The 18,520-nt window shown below is 46.1% G+C and overlaps 1 protein-coding gene across 8 annotated transcripts in view; it reads right to left on the bottom strand.

The window, feature by feature from the left end:
• KIFC3 (kinesin family member C3) overlaps positions 1–18,520 on the bottom strand; it is a 48,795-nt gene that overhangs the window by 28,169 nt on the left and 2,106 nt on the right. For 4 of the 8 annotated variants that reach the window (XM_070760643.1, XM_070760640.1, XM_070760646.1 and 1 more), the window contains 2 exons: positions 7,514–7,646; positions 775–974 (listed from right to left, as the gene is read on the bottom strand). In XM_070760643.1, the coding sequence (XP_070616744.1) occupies positions 775–974; positions 7,514–7,526 (213 nt within the window). In that variant the 5' untranslated portion in view covers positions 7,527–7,646. Of the gene's footprint in view, positions 1–774; positions 975–5,001; positions 5,198–7,513; positions 7,650–18,520 lie in introns of those variants that run through there. The other 4 variants (XM_070760641.1, XM_070760644.1, XM_070760647.1 and 1 more) reach the window with 2 other exon arrangements.

The following is an 18,520-nucleotide window of genomic DNA, read 5'->3' as shown; positions in this document are numbered from 1 at the left end:
GCATTCACAGTGGCAAGCACATGTCACCGTCCCACCGTAGCAGCCCACCTCTGCAGCCCACCCTCTTTGAATCCGGAAGGCACATGTAGAAGTTCTGGAGTATTTTAAAAGCTCTATGCAAATTTTCACTGTACATTTTGGTTGTGACTTTCTTTTAGTCTCTTCCCCTCCCCCTCATTTCTTAGTTGCATTTATTTATTTATGCATGCATGCATTCATGCACACATGCAGGCTGTTTTCAATGTGGTTTTGTATAGTGTGCCAGGACACACAGATGAAACAAGCTCAACATATTACACAAATTCAGGTGTTTCGCCTTTGGTCATGGTGATTAAGCATATTGTACAAACACAGCCCTTGGGTCTTGGCATTAGACTCACCCAACCATCAGAGTGATGTTGAGCCACAGAGAAGAAGGGGGGGAGGAGGAGGAAGAGGGGAGCACAGGAGATACTAGGATGATCCTAGGATGGGGCAGAAGCAGGGGTGGGCTGCTGCCCAGACGGAGGGGAATGCAAAAATGGAGCTCCACCCCAGAGCACCCAATTTGCACTGAAAGATGTTGAAAGAAAATGCAGAGTGTCCTGCATAAGCCACGCCCACAGTGTGGTAGTAAAAAATTTTGGCAGCCCTTCACTGGGCAGAAGTGTGGGGGAGAGGCAAGATTCCTCCAGTCCTCTCCAGCCACGGAGGATGCGTAGGAAAGGCTGGTCAGGGATGCCAGGGACGGCCACACCGAGTTCACCCGGATTTCTCCTCTGGAAAGGAAAGTACCTTGTTCTGCAGCTGGGCAGCCTGGGGGAGGTGGCCGCTCTCTTGCCCGGCCAGTTTCTCCTGCAACAGCTGTAACTGTTGCTGCAGCTGCAGCTTCTCCTCCTGCAGTTGAGCTCGGGACTCCACCAGCCTCTGCACCACCGGGAGACGATGGGGACCCCCCGGGAAGTGGCTCCGCTTTCCACCAAAGACTCTTCCTCCTGCCAGAAAAGAGGGAATTGAGCAGAGACATCCCCCCCCCCAAAAAAGCAGTGGCCAGTTTGGTCAGCAGCCTCGGAGCCAGGAGGGGAATCAGGAAAGGCAGCTGACGGAAAGCGCCCCCCCCCTACAGCCAGGGCCCCAACAGAAGATCGGGGGGGCAGGGGGGAGGACTGCAATAACAGCCCCCTCCTAGAGGACAAGATGGATATTCTTGCTACTGCCAGGAGATTTGGGGAGGGGGGGCATTTATTTGTTTGTTTAGTAAAATTTATATGCCGCCCAATTCCAATGGACTCTGGGCAGCTCACAATAAAACAAGAATTAAAAGCAATGTAAAAAGATTACAGTAACAATAGTAGAAATATAAACCCTACTAACATCTATGGAATCAACTCCTCCCCCCCCCCCCCATGTCTGTACTCCTCCCACCCTACTGGCCTTCCACAAGGCGGCATATAAATTTTACTAAACAAACAAATAAATGCCCCCCCCCCCAAACCTCCTGGCAGCAGCAAGAATATATATATATATATATATATTAAAAAGGAGTCCTTCGGGATTGGGCGGCATAGAAGCCAAATTAAATAAGTAAGTAAGTAAGTAAGTAAGTAAGTAAGTAAGTAAGTAAGTAAATAAATAAATAAATAGATAAATAGATAAATAAATAAATAAAAGCCCTAAAACCATACATATTCTCAGTCAATCATGGTCCCAGGCCTGTTGGAAAAGCCAGGTCTTAACAACTTTCTGGAAGGCTGGTAGGTGGGGATAGTGCAGATCTCCAGAGGCAGCTGGTTCCAAAGTGTCGGAGCCGCTGCAGAGAAGGCCCTTCCCTGCGATCCCTCCAAGCGACATTGTTTGGTGGACGGGACCCAGAGAAGACCGACTCTGCGGGAAGTATCAGGTAGCAAGCAGTCCCATACAATAGTCTGGTCCTAAGCCATGTACGGCTTTAAAGGTAATAACTAACACCTTGAATTGCATCCGGAGATACACTGGCAGCCAATTTAGCTCGCAGAGAGTTTGAATAATGCAGTTTGAGCTGCCGGACCCACCTGAGCCAAGAAGACCCACCCTACCTGGAACCAGGAGAAGGAACTGAAAAAAACATTTCAGTTGTTGAGATGCCACCTGAGGTGGATTAAAGCTTTTCCGACTTCCCAATATTCTCAAAACCAAACTGGTCTCCCTTCCATCCCAAGTGGTGGTGGTGGTGGTAATTTCCACCTGGCAGGAGCAAATGCGATGGTAAAGTAATCCTGGCCGTTTCTTCCAGAAGAAGACTTTCCGTGGGAAGAAGCCAGAAGGAACCTTTGGCCAAACGGTTTCCCATCAAAGACAATGATGTCTTTGAAGTACATTTTGAGAATGTTCCCTTCTCTGAAATTCCGTTTGTTTTCTTCATCAGATCAATCCATTAAAAAAAAATAATTAAAAGTTGGATTCGAGTGGAGAGAATTTGAATCTTATCCTCCGGGCACAATTTAGCAGTTGCTGGATCAACATTCCTGTTTGCCTTTCACCTCACAATCAATGCAGCTGCTCCAGTTTGTAAACACAAGTGTGCTGGAGAGAAACTTGAACTATTCAATCTATTATTAAGCCACAATCCACTTGAACAAGGACACAGGACCTCTGATACAACTTTGCAAACTCAGCACCATAATCTGAGAGGGACATAAACATACCCTCACTCTGTCAAAGACCTTGGAGTACTCATATCCAAGGACTTAAGCCCTAAAGCCCACTGTAACAGCATCTCCAAACAGCTTTGTTAACCTAATCCTACGCAGCTTCTTCTCGGGTAACATTGACCTGATAACCAGATTATACAAAATATTTGTCAGACCAATCCTTGAATACAGCTCACCTTTATGGAACCCACACTACATATCTGACATAAATACAATCGAGAGTCCAGAAATATTTCACAAGAAATGTCCTTCCCTCCTCTCTCGCAACAAAATACCTTACACTCCACCAGACTTGAAATTATTCGAGCTTACAACTCTGTCATCTTCATTCCGACTTAACTATAGTTCATAAAACCATATACCAAAATGTTCTTCCTGTTAGTGATTATTTCATCTTCAATCTCAACAACACATGAGCATGCAATAGATTTAAACTAAATGTCAACCGCTCTAAACTAGACTGCAGAAAATACAACTTCAGCAATTGAGTAACCAACACCTGGAATGCTCTACCATACTCTGTGGTTTCTACTCCTCCTAACCCCAAATCTTTAATCTTAGAAGTTTGTAAGGGGCGTGCATAAGTGCACCATTGTGCCTACCGTCCCTGTCCTACTGTCTTATTGTCTTTGGTCTTTTATCATTACTTTTTATCATTACTTTTTCTAATGTTATATTTATACAAACTACCATCCTATGATTGTATGACAAATATAAATAAATAAATAAAATAAAAATGAAATAAATAAAACAACACAAAAGACCGAATCACAATGGCTTCCTCAAACTCCCCAGAGGAATACCTACTAGTAGACTGCACACAACCATCACACACAAGTGGAGATACACCTTTGCGTCAGCCCTCCTCACCTACAGCACTCTAATTCCTGTGCCCAAAACTGAGAGAGAGAGAGAAAAGAACACTAAAGCAGAATTCTGGATTTTAAGACACAAGAGACCCTGGGGCAGGGATTGCGAGCTCGATTTGTGTGGTGGCCCAATTGCCCTGCCATCTGATGGACAAGAGATTCCCCTGCTGTCCTCCTGGATCCCAACATAGCTGTGACATCCAAAGAGAACTAGGAATCTCCTGAGCAGTTCACTGGATCTGGGACCCTGGGAATTCCTTCTAACTAGGTAAACAACATGTAGATCTAAATGGCATTCTGGATTTCCAATTTCTGGTCTAAAACAGCAGTAAGTGGCCTCTTTACTGACTAAAACGAACTCTTTAAAAAGATATTGATAAAATTGAACGGGTCCAAAGATAGGCTACAAGAATGGTGGAAGGTCTTAAGCATAAAACGTATCAGGAAAGACTTAATGAACTCAATCTATATAGTCTGGAGGACAGAAGGAAAAGGGGGGACACGATCGAAACATTTAAATATGTTAAAGGGTTAAATAAGGTTCAGGAGGGAAGTGTTTTGAATAGGAAAGTGAACTCAAGAACAAGTGGACACAATCTGAGGCTAGTTGGAGGAAAGATTAGAAGCAACATGAGAAAATATTATTTTACTGAAAGAGTAGTAGATCCTTGGAACAAACTTCTAGCAGACGTGGTTGGTAACTGTAACTGAATTTAAACGTGCCTGGGATAAACATACTGTATATCAATCCTGAGATAAAATACACAAAATAGTATAAGGGCAGACTAGATGGACCATGAGGTCTTTTTCTGCCGTCAATCTTCTACGTTTCTATGTTTCTTTCTGAAGCCAGTTCTCACTGCCGTGTTAAAAACGCCCAGAATGTGAACCCTGTCCTTCCCCATTCCTCACCACTTAATGTGCACCTTGCTTCCAATTCTCCATGCCCTCCTTGTAAATGTCACACCCAGTGATTTTACTAGGAGGAAAAGACCGGCGTGGCACATGTCAAGCAGCAGCAGCTGTCAACCTGCTTGCTGAAAAACTGATTCCTTCTCCCTGTCCCTTGTCGAGAGGAGCCGTCTCAGTAATTTCCCACCAGCCTCAAAGCCAGGAGTCCTTTGATTTCTCCTCTGATCTTCACTGCCTGATGTAGGGGGGGGGTTCCAAAATAACAGCAGAACCCACAGCAAGGCCCCTGCGCAAGTTACAGCAGTGTGCAGAATCTCACACTGCAAGGTTTGTATCATGGGGAGCTTTTACGTGCCGGAGGAAGACCAGCAATCATCCTGGGTTTTGCTGCACAAGGACACCCCCACCCACTCCACGCCTGGTCCCCATCCTTTCTACCTCCTCCGCTAAGGAAAAATCCCGCCAGGCTCCGAGTCTTCAAAGGGACGGCATACAAGTCTAATAAATTATTATTAAATTATCATTATTATTGGAGTGTCTGTGGCACTTACAGATCTCCGTTCCTGCTGCCGGAAGGAGCCGGTCTCCCCTGGCCCTTTGCTCACTAGTGGGGCTTCCTCCGATGCTCCCCCATCCTTTCCAGAGCCCCCTACTCCTTGCCTGCGTTCAGGAGAGGTCTCTGCGCGGTGAGGGCTTCCTCCACTGGCTCGCCAGGCTGCGAAGCCCCAGCGGAGGTGGAAAAAAAAAGAGGCGTGTTGCAGCCTGCAAGCCAGAACCGACTCAGGGGCCCTCCTCCCCTCCCAGAGAGGCCTCGACAAGCTCCAGCCGGCTCTGAAGAGCAGAGCAAGAAGCAACCTGCAGACCTCCCGTCTGGCTTCTCTCTGGGAAAAGAAAGCAAAGGAGCAAGAAGACCCCATAGGTGCTACCCTGAGAGCCCATGGAGGGGGAAGCTGCCACAAAGGAAACCAGGGCTGTGGGCAGGAAGGAGGGAAGGAGCCTCTGGCTGGCACTGCTTCCACAGGGGACGGTGGGAGGCCAAAGATGATGCCCGCCTGTAGAGCAGCGGTTCTCAACCTTTCTAATGCCGCAACCCCTTAATACAGTTCCTGTTGTGGTGACCCCCAACCATAAGCCTAGTGCCCATTCTCCCAACAGAGCTTGAAGCTGATTGGCAGGAAGGTCAGAGGGACACCCCCACTGTAAACGCCTGATTGGTCGGATTACACAAATATGTTCCATGGCGCCAGAATAGAAGCTTTAGTTCCTAAGACCAGGGAAAATTTGTCTTAGACGACCCCTGGGAAATGGTCATTCAACCCTACCAAGGTATGCCCATGTTTCTTCAGCACTCCGTGGACAGCAATGGCTGCCAATTGGTTTCTGGATCCGATTCAAAGTGTTGATTATGACCTATAAAGCCCTACATGGCATGGGACCAGATTACATATGGAACCCCTTCCTGCCGCATGAATCACAGCATCCAGTTAGGTCCCACAGAGCTGGCCTTCTCCAGGTCCCGTCAGCCAGACAATGTCTCTTGGCGGGGACTAGGGAAAGAGCCTTCTCTGTGGGGGGCCCGGCCCTTTGGAATCAACTCCCCCCAGAGATTAGAACAGCCACCACCCACCTTGCCTTTAGTAAGTTATTGAAGACCCATCTATGTCGCCAGGCATGGGGTAAATGAGAGATCCCCAGGCTATTATGATTTATGAATGGTATGACTGAGTTGTATGTTTTTTTAATGATATGGGTTTTAGATGATTTTTTAAGTATTGGATTTGTACATTGTTTATTGTTGTGAGCGGCTCTGAGTCTTCGGAGAGTGGTGGCATTCAAATCTAATAAATGATGATGATGATGATGATGATAATAATAATAATAATAATAATAATAATAAGGCTGGTTAATTCTGGGAGTTAAAGTCCACAAGTCTTAAAGTTGCCAAGTTTGGGGACCCCTGCATTGGAATGTCCTCTTTGAAGGATGCTTTCAATGCATAAAACTCGGGGCAATAATTTATTTGTTTCTTTGTTTATATTTGTCAAACAATTATAGGATGGTAATTTGTATAAACATAACATTAGAAAAATAATGATTAAAAAGTAATTATAAAAGACAATAGGACAGTGGGACAGGGGCGGTAGGCACAATGGTGCACTTATGCATGTGCCTTACAGACCTCTTAGAAAGGGGGAGAGGTCAATTGTAGATAATCTGAGGTTAAAGGCTTTGGAGTTAGGAGTAGAAATCACAAAGTCAGGTAGAGCATTCCAGATGTTGGTTACCCTATTGCTGAAGTTGTATTTTTTGCAGTCTAGTTTGGAGCGGTTGAATCTATTATGTGCTTGTGTGTTGTTGTGGTTGAAGGTGAAGTAATCACTAACTGGAAGGACATTTTGGTGTATGGTTTTATGAACTATAGTTAAGTTGGAATGGAGACGATGGAGTTGTAATTGTCTAATTGAAGAATTTCAAGTCTGGCGGAGTAAGGCATTTTGTTGCGAGAGGAGGAGGGAAGGACACTTCTTGTGAAATATTTCTGGACTCTCTCAATTGTATTTATGTCAGATATGCAATGTGAGTTCCATACAGGTGAGCTGTGTTCTAGGATTGGTCTGACAAATGTTTTGTATGCTCTGGTTAGCAGGTCAATATTACCAGAGAAAAAGCTGCGAAGGATTACATTAACAACTTTTAGGCAATGTTATTACAGTGGGCTCTGGGACTTAGATCATTGGCTATGAGTACTCCAAGGTCTTTGACAGGGTGAGGGTCGTCAATAAGTTCAATTCCTCACACCAGGGGAAGTTGATTATTTCAATAAAATTAATTTATTTTATTTTATTTATTAATTACTTAATTAAAACCTCCAATTAATTCCCCCACCTGGAACCTCTGTGCCCCCAAAGCTATGCCAGCCCTGAGTTGCTCCAAAGGACCAAAACGTTGAACTTCGTTTCAACCCTTGGGAGATGCTAGAGAGCAGGGTTCCGATTCTCCCCCCAGAACTTCCAGCAGTGCCTTGAAAGGTTTGGGAAGCTCCGTTAAGTCACGTCCCAGTACCTGTATTCTCCATGCTCCTCCTGTCTTCAGCTTTCCTCTATGGGACGCTGCAGCTACCGGTCCAGGGTTTCTATGGCTGCCAAGGTGGCTCTCAATCTTCGTCTGTCAGTTGGCTCTGCGCACCTTTCTGGAGCTGCTGGCAAAACAGAAATCCTCAGCTGAAGGTGGAACCTCTTCTGACTCACCGTTTTGTCACAGCCAAGAGAAACGCTTTGGAAATGGAGCACTTTTTCCCCTTGGCGCCTTAAGCAAGCCAGTAAGAAGTACCGTATTTTTGGAGTATAAGACGCACCTTAGTTTTGCGGGAGCAAAATGGGGAAAAGAATCTGCTTACCAGGTATTTATGTGGCTAGTGTCCTTAGTCTGGTCAGCTTCAGCACATTATTTTATCCCCTGGTTAAAGGCTTTAAAAAAACTTTATTCGGAGAGAATAACAGTGAAAGAGCTTGCAAGCCAGTCATTATTATTTTTTTGCAAGCCGGTAAGAGCTGGGAACATTGTTAGCACCTCATTAGAGTTGGAAATAAACATTTGGAATAAGTAAAGCAATGGGAAGAAAACCCTACAAAGACAGGGTTTGGAAAACATTCTTTGCAGAGAGTAACAATGAAAGAGCTTGCAAGCCAGTAAGAGCTGGGAAGATTGTTAGCACCTGGTTAGGGTTGGAAAGAAACTTATTCAAAGCAAGTTAGAGCAATGAAAAAACCCTGCAAAGATTTAGGGGTGGGAAACCTTCTTTGCAGAGAGAAACAATGAAAGAGCCTGCAAGGTAAGAGCTGGGAAAATCATTAGCAGCTAGTTAGGACTGGGGAAAAGACGCACCCAAATTACCAGCCTCTTTTAGGGAGAAAAAAGGTACATCTTATACTCTGAAAAATACGGTAGTCCCTGATCATGGAGAGCAATTGAAGTCTTGGGGTGGGCCTGCACTTCCATTCAAGGGACTTTGCAATGCCCCCCCCCCCTCTCTTCCTAGTTAGCTGTTCAACATGCAAAGCATTTGTGTTTGGGGGAGAGGGTTTTTCTTGGCTGCAGGCACCCTGGAGGAATCTGACAGGGCAGGTTTCCTCCCATTCACCTCAAGAACAGAATGCTTGAAACACACAGAGAGAGAGACTATTTTCTCTGAAAAGCAACCTCTCCACACCTAGTGCATCTCCCCCTTGGCATCCCAGCCAGAAGGAAGGAGGGACATGAGAGAAATGGCAGGTCCAGCCTGTCACTGCTGACCATTCCCCTCCTGCGGACACCAAGGAGTAGCACCAAAAGAGGCATTTCCTCTCCAGCTGGTTATTTAAGGCCATTTGCTAATATTTATGGAGGTCCGACAGCTCTGACAAACCAGGACAGATTTTATAGCAATAGGAAACTGCAAATCCTGGGAGAGGGGAGGCGAGGTGAAGGCCAACTCAACTGCACCGCAGGCTTTCTTTCTGGAAGGAAATCATTCGGGCTACAGGGTCAGGCATCAATGCTATAAATACAGTGGTACCTCTACCTAAGAAAGACCTACTTAAGAACTTTTCTAGGTAAGAACCAGGTGTTTAAGATATTTTTTGCCTCTTCTTAACAACCATTTTCTACTTAAGAACCCGAGCCCGGAAAAATTTCCCAGGAAATTTGAGAGCGGCACGAAGGCCTGGCTAGTTTCTTGCCATTCCCACTTTAATCCCGGCCATCTCGGGCTTTTCTGGGCTGCCATAGGAGCCTTTCGGTGGTGCTTAAGGAGACTTTGGCAGTCCAGAGCAAATAAAGCATTTTCCTTTATCTGGGCGCTTGGAGAGAGAATAAACCTCCATCCACTATTCGCCTAACAAGAGATACTTGGTGATGTCTCAGGCAGCCCTTCTTACTCCCTGTGGCTTTTCCTTCTTAGAGGACCTGCTCTGTTAAGCAGCCGACCTCAGGATCTCCCCAGACGCCATCCCCAAGGCTCAGAACATTCTGCAGCCCCTGAAACAATTCGTTTATTTGGCAAATTCATCCAGTTTTCACCCTTCTTCCTGGCTGGCAGGTCATCTGGTGGACGTTGGGCCCAGCTGACTGACGGAGGGAGTCTCTCGAGATGGCCAGAGCAGCTCAAGTGGCCCCAACTGTCAGCCATCCAGGCGGGGGTGCCTACTTACTACCAGCACCAGTGCACACCGTGCGCAGCTCTGGGTGACTGGTGGGAGCATGCACGCCCAAGCGAGATTTTGCTTCTGCACATGTGCAGGAAGCAAACGATTGCTGAAATCCGGTGCATGTGGGCATCCCCTTATGAGGTTTTGCTTCCTGCGCATGCAAAGCAGCAAAATCTTGCTCGGACACAGGCGAGAGACCGTAGGGCGGAGACGGCGAGCTACATTATGCACAGCTCCATTTTCTCTACTGGAGCTATAATAATAATAATAATAATAATAACAACAACAATCATAATGATAATACAGTATATTAATATTAATATATTAATAATAATGAATAATAATAATAACAACAGAGTTGGAAGGGACCTTGGAGGCCTTCTAGTCCAACCCCCTGCTTAGGCAGGAAACCCCACACTACTTCAGACAGAGGGTGATCCAACATCTGCTTAAAATCTTCCAGTGTTGGGGCATTTACAACTTCTGGAGGCAGGCAGTTCCACTGATCAACCATTCTGACTGTCAGGAAATTTCTCCTAAGTTCTAAGTTGCTTCTCTCCTTATTGAGTGTCCCACACTGGTAGCAAGCCGCTACTGCTGCCATCCATGAAATGGGCTGCTCGGTGGTCCCAGTACCATCTTCAGCAGGACCCGATTCCTGAAAGACTCTGAATGGTCACCTGAGAACTGAGGGAGGAGAGCCACGTTCCTCAATCACAGGAGCTTCTATGTTCTACCTGCGGGGCTAACACCCCAGCCCATCCTCAAGAATGGATGTTTGGATCAGGTTCCCCTTTCTGGCTTTTTAAAAGAACAAGGCAGGTGAAGTGCAACAAAGTTCTTTTTTTTCTCCCCTCCCCCCATCTTAAACAGCTTCTTCTTAATCAGTGGAAAACCACCGCCTCAATTCACAGGCTGTTTTCCTCCCAAACAGTTCAGAGAGAAATCTGTCACTTCAGCATCCCTCCAACTGCGTTTTGGGGAGCCAAATTCTCGCAGGTGCCGGGAGATTAAGTAAAACCACAAGAACGGAGATTCTGACAGCATTTCCCTGGAGGTACGAAAGGGCCACCCTGATCCAGGAGGTGGTCAACAGGGCCAGAAAAAGCTGGGGGGAGGGAGGCACACATTCCAGAAGTGGAAAGAGGCGAAAAGCCACCAGGTTCGGGTTTGCCCAAGAGGGAAGAGCAGGGGGGCCTGCCCCCAGGATGATCATAGACAGCAAAAAACATCAACAGGGAAACCCCATGTTCCAAACTGCTTGAAGCAGAGAAGCAGCTGAAATGAAGAGGAGCAAAGAGGCCTTCAAGCAGAGGCGGCAGAGAAACCGAAGGCACCTGCCTTTACCTGTGGGAGGAGAGGACGGGGGCTCACAGGCAGTTCACTGGGCCTGCAGTAACTTTGTGGGACACCTGAAGGGGCAACCAGAGAAGATACTCTGGGACATCTTGAAAGGCCACAACAAACGGACCCATTGCCAGTCCTGAGGGACTTGTAAAGGATTTTCATTTATCTATTTATTCAATTTCTACAGCCACCCAACTCAAAGCAGAACAGGCTTCCTGTTCCTAAAACTGGCATCATTCCAGACAGAGGATGAGAACACAAGACAAGGCAATGCCAGTTTTTCCACAGGGGCCCAGGGGAGAACCTTGGCAATCTTTGCACAAGTAGCTTGCCAATCCCTTTTTCCTGGGGCTGAGAGAAAGTGACTGGCCCCCAGCCATTGTGCCTAAGAAAGAGAGGGCCAGAACTCTGGTTTTCCCACTGCTAGCCTTAAATGTCAGACGTAAAAAAATGAAATGTCCAAACCTGAGTTTTTTCTCCAACCTTGAGCTGAACTAAGGAAAGCCAACGAGGAAAACTGCAATTTTAAAGCATGTCACTATTTTGCTCACAAATGACAAGGCCGAGGCTGCATTTCTGGAAAGCTCCCTAAGCATCATCAGGAGCAGAGGTCGGATTTCCAGACCAGACAGGAAAAGCCACCAGGTGAGTTAACTGATGCTCTATTATAAGGCTACATTAACAGAATTAGCATTAGCAATAGCATTTAGACTTATATACTGTTTCACAGGGCTTTACAGCCCTCTCTAAGCGGTTTACAGAGTCAGCCTCTTGCCCCCAACAATCTGGGTCCTCATTTGACCCACCTCGGAAGGACGGAAGGTTGAGTCAACCTTGAGCCTACTGAGATTCGATCTGCCAAACTGCTGGCAGCCCATGATCAGCAGCAGTAGCTTGCAGTACTGCCCTCTAACCACTTTGCCACGGAGGTTCTTCTTGCGAGCCTTACATTTATTTATTGGACTTGTATGCTGCCCCTCTCCTTGGACTCGTGGCAGCTCACAACATATCAAATATATATACAATAAAACATCTGAAATCTAATTACTATCCAATCTAAAACCATTCTAAAAAAGCTAAAACAGATTCAGACCACAAACATACCATATACTCACTGGCCAGAGGCTAGGGTCTAGAGACCCCAAGCCTGGCGGCATAAATAGGTTTTCAGATTCTTGCGGAAGGCAAGGAGGGTGGGGGCAGTATGAATCTCCGGGGGGGAGCTGGTTCCAGAGGGTCGGGCCCTCCACAGAGAAGTCTCTTCCCCTAGGCCCCACCAAGCGACATTGTCTAGTTGACGGGACCTAGAGAAGGCCGACTCTGTGGGACCCCACCAGACGCTGGGATTCATGTGAAATGCAAAAGTACCATTCTCCCACCGTCCCTCTGGAGCCTCTTGCCTGCCCATTGTCCAACTGCAGGCTCAGCTGTCTCTTATCTGCCCCTTCCACGGGCAGCATCTCAAGTTCTTTCTCGCAGCACCTTTCAGAAAATGAACCACAGAAGGGCAATTTCAGAAGAGGCTCTTCAAGTCATGCATGAGCAAATCCCTCATTAGCAGTAGTTTAAAATAAACAACCCTCAGTTGCTCTGATTAAATCTCATCAAAGATAAATGTTCTCTAACCCAGCACAACCATATTACATTTACCACAATAATATTTAGAAGTGGCTTCTGCTTTGGGATTTCCCACAGTCCTGAATCCCTAACCCTTCAGCCTAAAATGGTTAGACAGAGAAATATCACATACTTAGAAGAGCAAGAATAATTCAAAATATTATGAAATATGGAAAGAATTGTATGAATGGCTTGAAAAAAGGGAGAAAAAAGGAAGCTGTTTAAAAGACTTGAGAATAAGTTTAAAGAATAAGGGTTTAAAAGTATTAATTTATTTAAGAACTATATATGCGAGAAGATAGGGGATGAAGATCAAAGAACATAAGTTACTTAAAATTATACTCATGTCTGAATAGCATCTGCTGTTAATATTCACCATATGATAAACTGACAAGTTAAAACTAATCTGTCAATGAGACAGCAGGGGTGGGGTTATGTAAAGTCTGTCTTTGTTATGTCTCTGGTTTTCTCTTTCACTTCTTTTTCTGCTCTGTTTGATGGTGAATATAAAGATGTAATGGTTGAGAAAATGTCCGTTTAAATGTGTATACAGTGGTACCTCTACTTAAAAATTTAATTTGTTCCATGACCAAGTTCTTAAGTTGAAAAGTTTGTAAGTAGAAGCAATTTTTCCCATAGGAAACAATGTAAAAGCAAATAATGCATGTAAACCCATTAGAAAAGAAATAAAAGCTCGGAATTTGGGTGGGAGGAGAAGGAGGAGGAAGAGGAGGAGGAGGACAGTCGCTGCCCAGAGCAAAGGGAGCATTTCTTTTCTCTGGGCACTGGCAGAGGTTTATTCCCTCTCCAAGCGCCCAGAGAAAGGAAAATGCTTCGTTCGCTCTCAGCTGCCAAAGCCTCCTAAAGCGCCACCGAAAGGCTCTTCTGGCAGCCTAGAAAAGCCCGAGATGGCCAGAATTAAAGGGGGAAAGGCAGGAAAGTGGCCGGGCCTTCATGGCGCTCTCAAATTTCGTGGGAAATTTTACCGGGCTCGGCTTGTTAAGTAGAAAATGATTCTTAAGAAGAGGCAAAAAAATCTTGAACACCCGGTTCTTATCTAGAAAAGTTCTTAAGTAGTAGATGCGTTCTTAAATAGAGGTACCACTGTATCTGAAATAAAATTCAAAATATTTTTTTTAAAAAAGAAGAGCAAGAATAATTCAAGAGTAGAATCACTTACTCAAGACGCACTGATTCACTATGAAGCAAGCAGCGTTAGGGGGAAATATCAGTCATAACTCACACCTTTTCTCTAGTGAGCTGCACCTGAAGGAAACCTGTAGCTCTTAAAAACAGGCTTTCGTATAAAATCGGTTAGTCAGCAAAAGCCCTGCCAGACTCCTACAGTCAGTCATGGATCCCCTTTACTGCAGTGTTTCCCAACCTTGGCAACTTGAAGATATCTGGACTAACTCCCAGAATTCCCCAGCTGACTGCAATGTTCACCCATTTTGAGACTGTCAGAAATCACGACCCCTAATTCCTTCTCTTCTGAAGTTTTTTCTACCACAGAACTGCCAATACAATACTCAGATTGAGGATTCCTTTTGCCCAAGTGCATTATTTTACATTTGGAAACATTAAACTGCAGTTTCCATTGCTTTGACCACTTATCTAGTAAAGCTAAATCATTTGCCATATTACAGACGCCTCCAGGAATATCAATCTTATTGCACACTTTAGAGTCATTGGCAAATAGGCAAACCTTCCCTACCAAACCTTCCCCTATGTCACTCACAAAGATATTAAAAAGAATAGGACCCAGAACAGACCCTTGTGGCACACCGCTTGTAACCAGGCTCTGCTCAGAATACTCGCCATTAACAACAACCCTCTGATATCTACGCTTCAGCCAGCTGCAAATCCACTGAACTATCCAGGGATTAAGTCCAGGTGACAGTTGAACTGATGAGAAACAAAAAGAAAAACTTGGCTGTTATCAGCATTTTAAATCGAACTCCGACTCTGGCATAAACCAGTAGAGGTGGTCCCAGCAGTAATCGGCACTCTGGGTGCTATGCCAAGAGTTCAGCCGGCATTTGAAACAATAAACATTGACAAAACCACAGTCTGTCAGTTGCAAAAGGCCGACGTACTTGGATCTGCGCACATGATACGAAAATACATCACACAGTCCTAGACACTTAGGAAATGTTCAACTTGTGATATTGTGATACGAAATCCATCATAGAACTCTTGTTTGCTGTGTATTACTGTTTTTTGTGAATAAAATAACAACAACAACAGAGTGGGAAGGGACTTTGGAGGTCTTCTAGTCCAACATATTCTAGTCCAATATATTTTAATACATTATTTTTTTCCTTTTCCTTAGATCTGCAAGATCAGTGATGGCGAACCTATGGCACGTGAGCCATTGCCCTAGCTCAGCTCCAATGTGCAGGTGTGTGCCAGCCAGCTGATTTTTGGCTCGCACAGCTCTGGAAGGGCGTTTGGCTTGCAGAGGGACTCCAGGGGAAATGGGGAGGGCGTTTTTACCCTCTCCTGGTTCCAGGGAAGCCTTTGGAGCCTGGGGAGGGCAAAACACGAGCCTACTGGGCCCATCAGAAGTTGGGAAACAGGCTGCTTCCGGCTTCCAGAGGGCCTCTGGGGGACAGGGAAAGCTGTTTTCGCCCTGCCCAGGCATTGAATTATGGGTGTAGGCACTCGTGCATGGGCGATAGCATGCTCTTTCGGCACCTGAGGAAAAAAAGGTTCATCATCACTGTGCTAGATGTTCTATTCCAGTGTTGGCGAATATGCTAAGGCTGGAGAGGAGGGGAGGGGAAGGGAGAGGGGAGGAGCCATCTTCAGCTATCCCACCCAAGGCTTTCTGCAGAATTCTGCACCTTCTTGTGTACTCAGAATACGCCACTAGACAATACAGCCCCCACTTGGCTGCAGGGAGCCCTGGAGGGTGTCCGATATTGTGTCAGCCTGATGCTCGCACCTTTACTTGATTGCCTTGCTGATGGAATGAATACCCAGCTGTGGGCCCAGCCAGTTATCCCGGCACAGCTTTTTCTCAAAATGAGGCCCCAATTGCTTTGATTCCGACTAATTCAGGGCTTCAGAGTCGCAGTAAACAATTCACACCTTTTCCTATCGACAAATTTCATAATGCAAAAGCATAAGCAAGCCGTTGCCCTCTTGATCCCAGCTCTGGCCGTTCAACAAGATCTGATCATGAGGAGAGATGCTGCCGGGCTCCAGGGCCCCCAGCTGCAGGGCTGTTTCCACGGCTGGTGGGATCGGCTGTGGAGCACAGAAACCCTGGCTCGGAAGGGAAGGCGAGGCAAGCCAGGGAGCTGTCAACAAGCCTTTGAAAACCATCCCACATGGATTAAGACTTCCCTAGAAAGCAGACAGATGACGTGCCCTGGGAAGAGGGGGGCGGGCTTCCCTACTGCTACCCCACAAGCAGTCTGGGTTTTTTTTAGAAAGAGCCACAGCAAATGAACAGGAACAGAGAACACTTGGTGCCAGCTTAAAAATAGGCTGCAGCAACTGCAGCCTCTAACCACAGCCCTCTCTGCTGCCCCAAAGCGCCTGGGCCTCTGGTCTTCCTCCTGGTCCTTAAAGGAGTCTGGGTAGAAGGAGGGGAGGACCACCAAGAGAGGGAAGGAACAGCAAGACAGCCTGGTATAAACAACCAGAAAACCTGCTAGGAGCTGCAGTGGGGAAACCTTGGCCAGAGCCATCAGAGATGGCAAGAGTGAGACCTTGACAGGGAGGGAGGGAAGGAGGAAGGGAGAATTGAAAAGGGAGGGAAGGAAGGAAGGAAGGAAGGAAGGAGAAAAGGGAAAAGTAGAGAGGGAGGGAAGGAGGGAGGGAGAATTGAAAAAGGAAGGAACAAAGGAAGGAAGGAACAAAGGAAAGAAGGAAGGAGAAAAGGGAAAAGGAAGGAGGAAAGGGATGGAGGGGGAATTGATGAATGGATGGATGCATGGAAAGAGAAAAGGGAGGGAGAATTGAAAATAGATGGAAGGAAGACAGGAAGGAAGGAGAAAAGGGAGGGAGAATTGAAAATGGATGGGAGGGAGGAAAGGAGGGAGGGAGGGAGGGAGGAAGGAAGGAAGGAAGGAAGGAAGGAAGGAAGGAAGGAAGGAAGGAAGGAAGGAAGGAAGAGGCCAATTAACAGAGAACTGAAGAGGCAGAGCTATTAGAAGATAAAATCTTCAATATATTCAATATACGGAGAAACTACCTAGGCACACGGATTATTTACAGTCTGCAAACAAATCTGGCGTTCCACAGGTGACGGGAGGGTTAGGCAGCCGCTCTCCTGGAAGGGAGCCGAAATGCCAGGCAGCCCTAATCCACCCACCTACACAACGCAGAGACTCACAGGAGATACTGACTGTGGCATTGTCCAAAATGACTGCTGATCCTTTGCCAAAATCTATTTCCTGAATTCTGAGCTTTCTGGTACAAAATGTTTGTAACAAATAGATACATAATTAGGAATAAAAAACATGTTTTCTTTTCTCTCAAGGTAGCACAACTACTTTCATCCAGTCTCATTCTCTAAATGCTATATTTTATTTGGGCTACCTGGCAAATACATCCTGGCAACCGAATTGCAGTATTTTGAACCCGCAGAAGCTCCTAGCCTTCCAGCTCAAGGCCACCCCCAAGTATCCAGTGCTATGAGCTGTGTTTGACCACAACAGCCTCTCTCATCACCGAGTGGCCTCTTGTTTTCCTCCTGCTGCCAAATTCGGCCCCTGACTCTCTGCCCCGCCAGAGCCTCAACATCACTGGGGCCCTTGGCTCCACTCCATGGTGCCTGCCCAAAGGCCATCGCTGTGGAACATGGGAGCGTGTATTTGCATTGACTGGCAGTCTCAGCAGAAGCAGCTGGCATAAGTAAGTGAAGTAATTTTTGCTGCATACATTTTATCAGCAAAGAAAGCCCGGATGTTCAAATAAATAACGTATTTTTCGGAGTATAAGACGCACCTTAGTTTATGGGGAGGAAAATACGGAAAAGAATCTGCTTACCAAGTATTAATCTGGTTAGCATCCTTAGTCTGGTCAGCTTTAGCACATTATTTTATCCCCTGGTTAGGGCTTTAAAAAAACCTTATTCTGAGAGAGTAACAATGAAAGAGCAAACAGTTGGAGCAAACAGAGCATTGGAAAAAACCCTGCAAAGACTTAGGGCTTGGAAAACATTATTTGCAGATAGTAACAATGAAAGAGCCTGAAAGCCAGTAAGAGCTGGGAACATCATTAGCACCTGGACAGAAAGAGTCGGAGCAAGTAGAGCAATGGAAAAAACCATGCAAAGACTTAGGGCTTGGAAAACATTCTTCTTTGCAGAGAGTTAACAATGAAAGAGCTTGCAAACAGGTTCTTTAGCACCTAGTTAGGGCTGGGGGGGGGGAGCTACATTCAGAGTATAAGACACACCCAAATTATCAGCCTCTTTTAAGGAGGAAAAGGGAGCGTCTTATACTCCCAAAAATACAGTACTCTAATGGGCTCCAAGAATCTGGTCAAAAAGAAAAAAACATCTTCCTTATTCTCCATTGGGCAGAAGCCCAAGAATTCTGCAACAGAATAAAGACCATTAGCAGCAACCCAAGAGAAATCAGCCTGGCAGCTGTGCTAGACTTCTGTCCTTTAAAAGCGACATAACCATCAACAGAGTGGGCAGAATCACGTGGAAGGAAAGAGGCTGTGGCTCCTGACTCAGACAAATGGGGCCCAAGACTGGCAAAGGTCTGGAGCCGTGATGGTGAACCTATGGCCGGCGTGCCACAGATTGCACGCAGAGCTCAGTCTGTGGACACACACAAACCATTGCCCAGTTCAGCTCCACCACACATCCATGTGTTCCTCCCACCAACTAGTGGATTATTGGGCATCTGCTGTGCATGTGTGGAGGGTGGAACGCATGTGGAAGATGCGCCAGCAT

Source organism: Erythrolamprus reginae, chromosome 9, assembly GCF_031021105.1.
Source record: "Erythrolamprus reginae isolate rEryReg1 chromosome 9, rEryReg1.hap1, whole genome shotgun sequence".
NCBI classification, from domain to species: Eukaryota; Metazoa; Chordata; class Lepidosauria; order Squamata; family Dipsadidae; genus Erythrolamprus; species Erythrolamprus reginae.
This window is presented reverse-complemented; position numbering and strand designations above follow the sequence as displayed.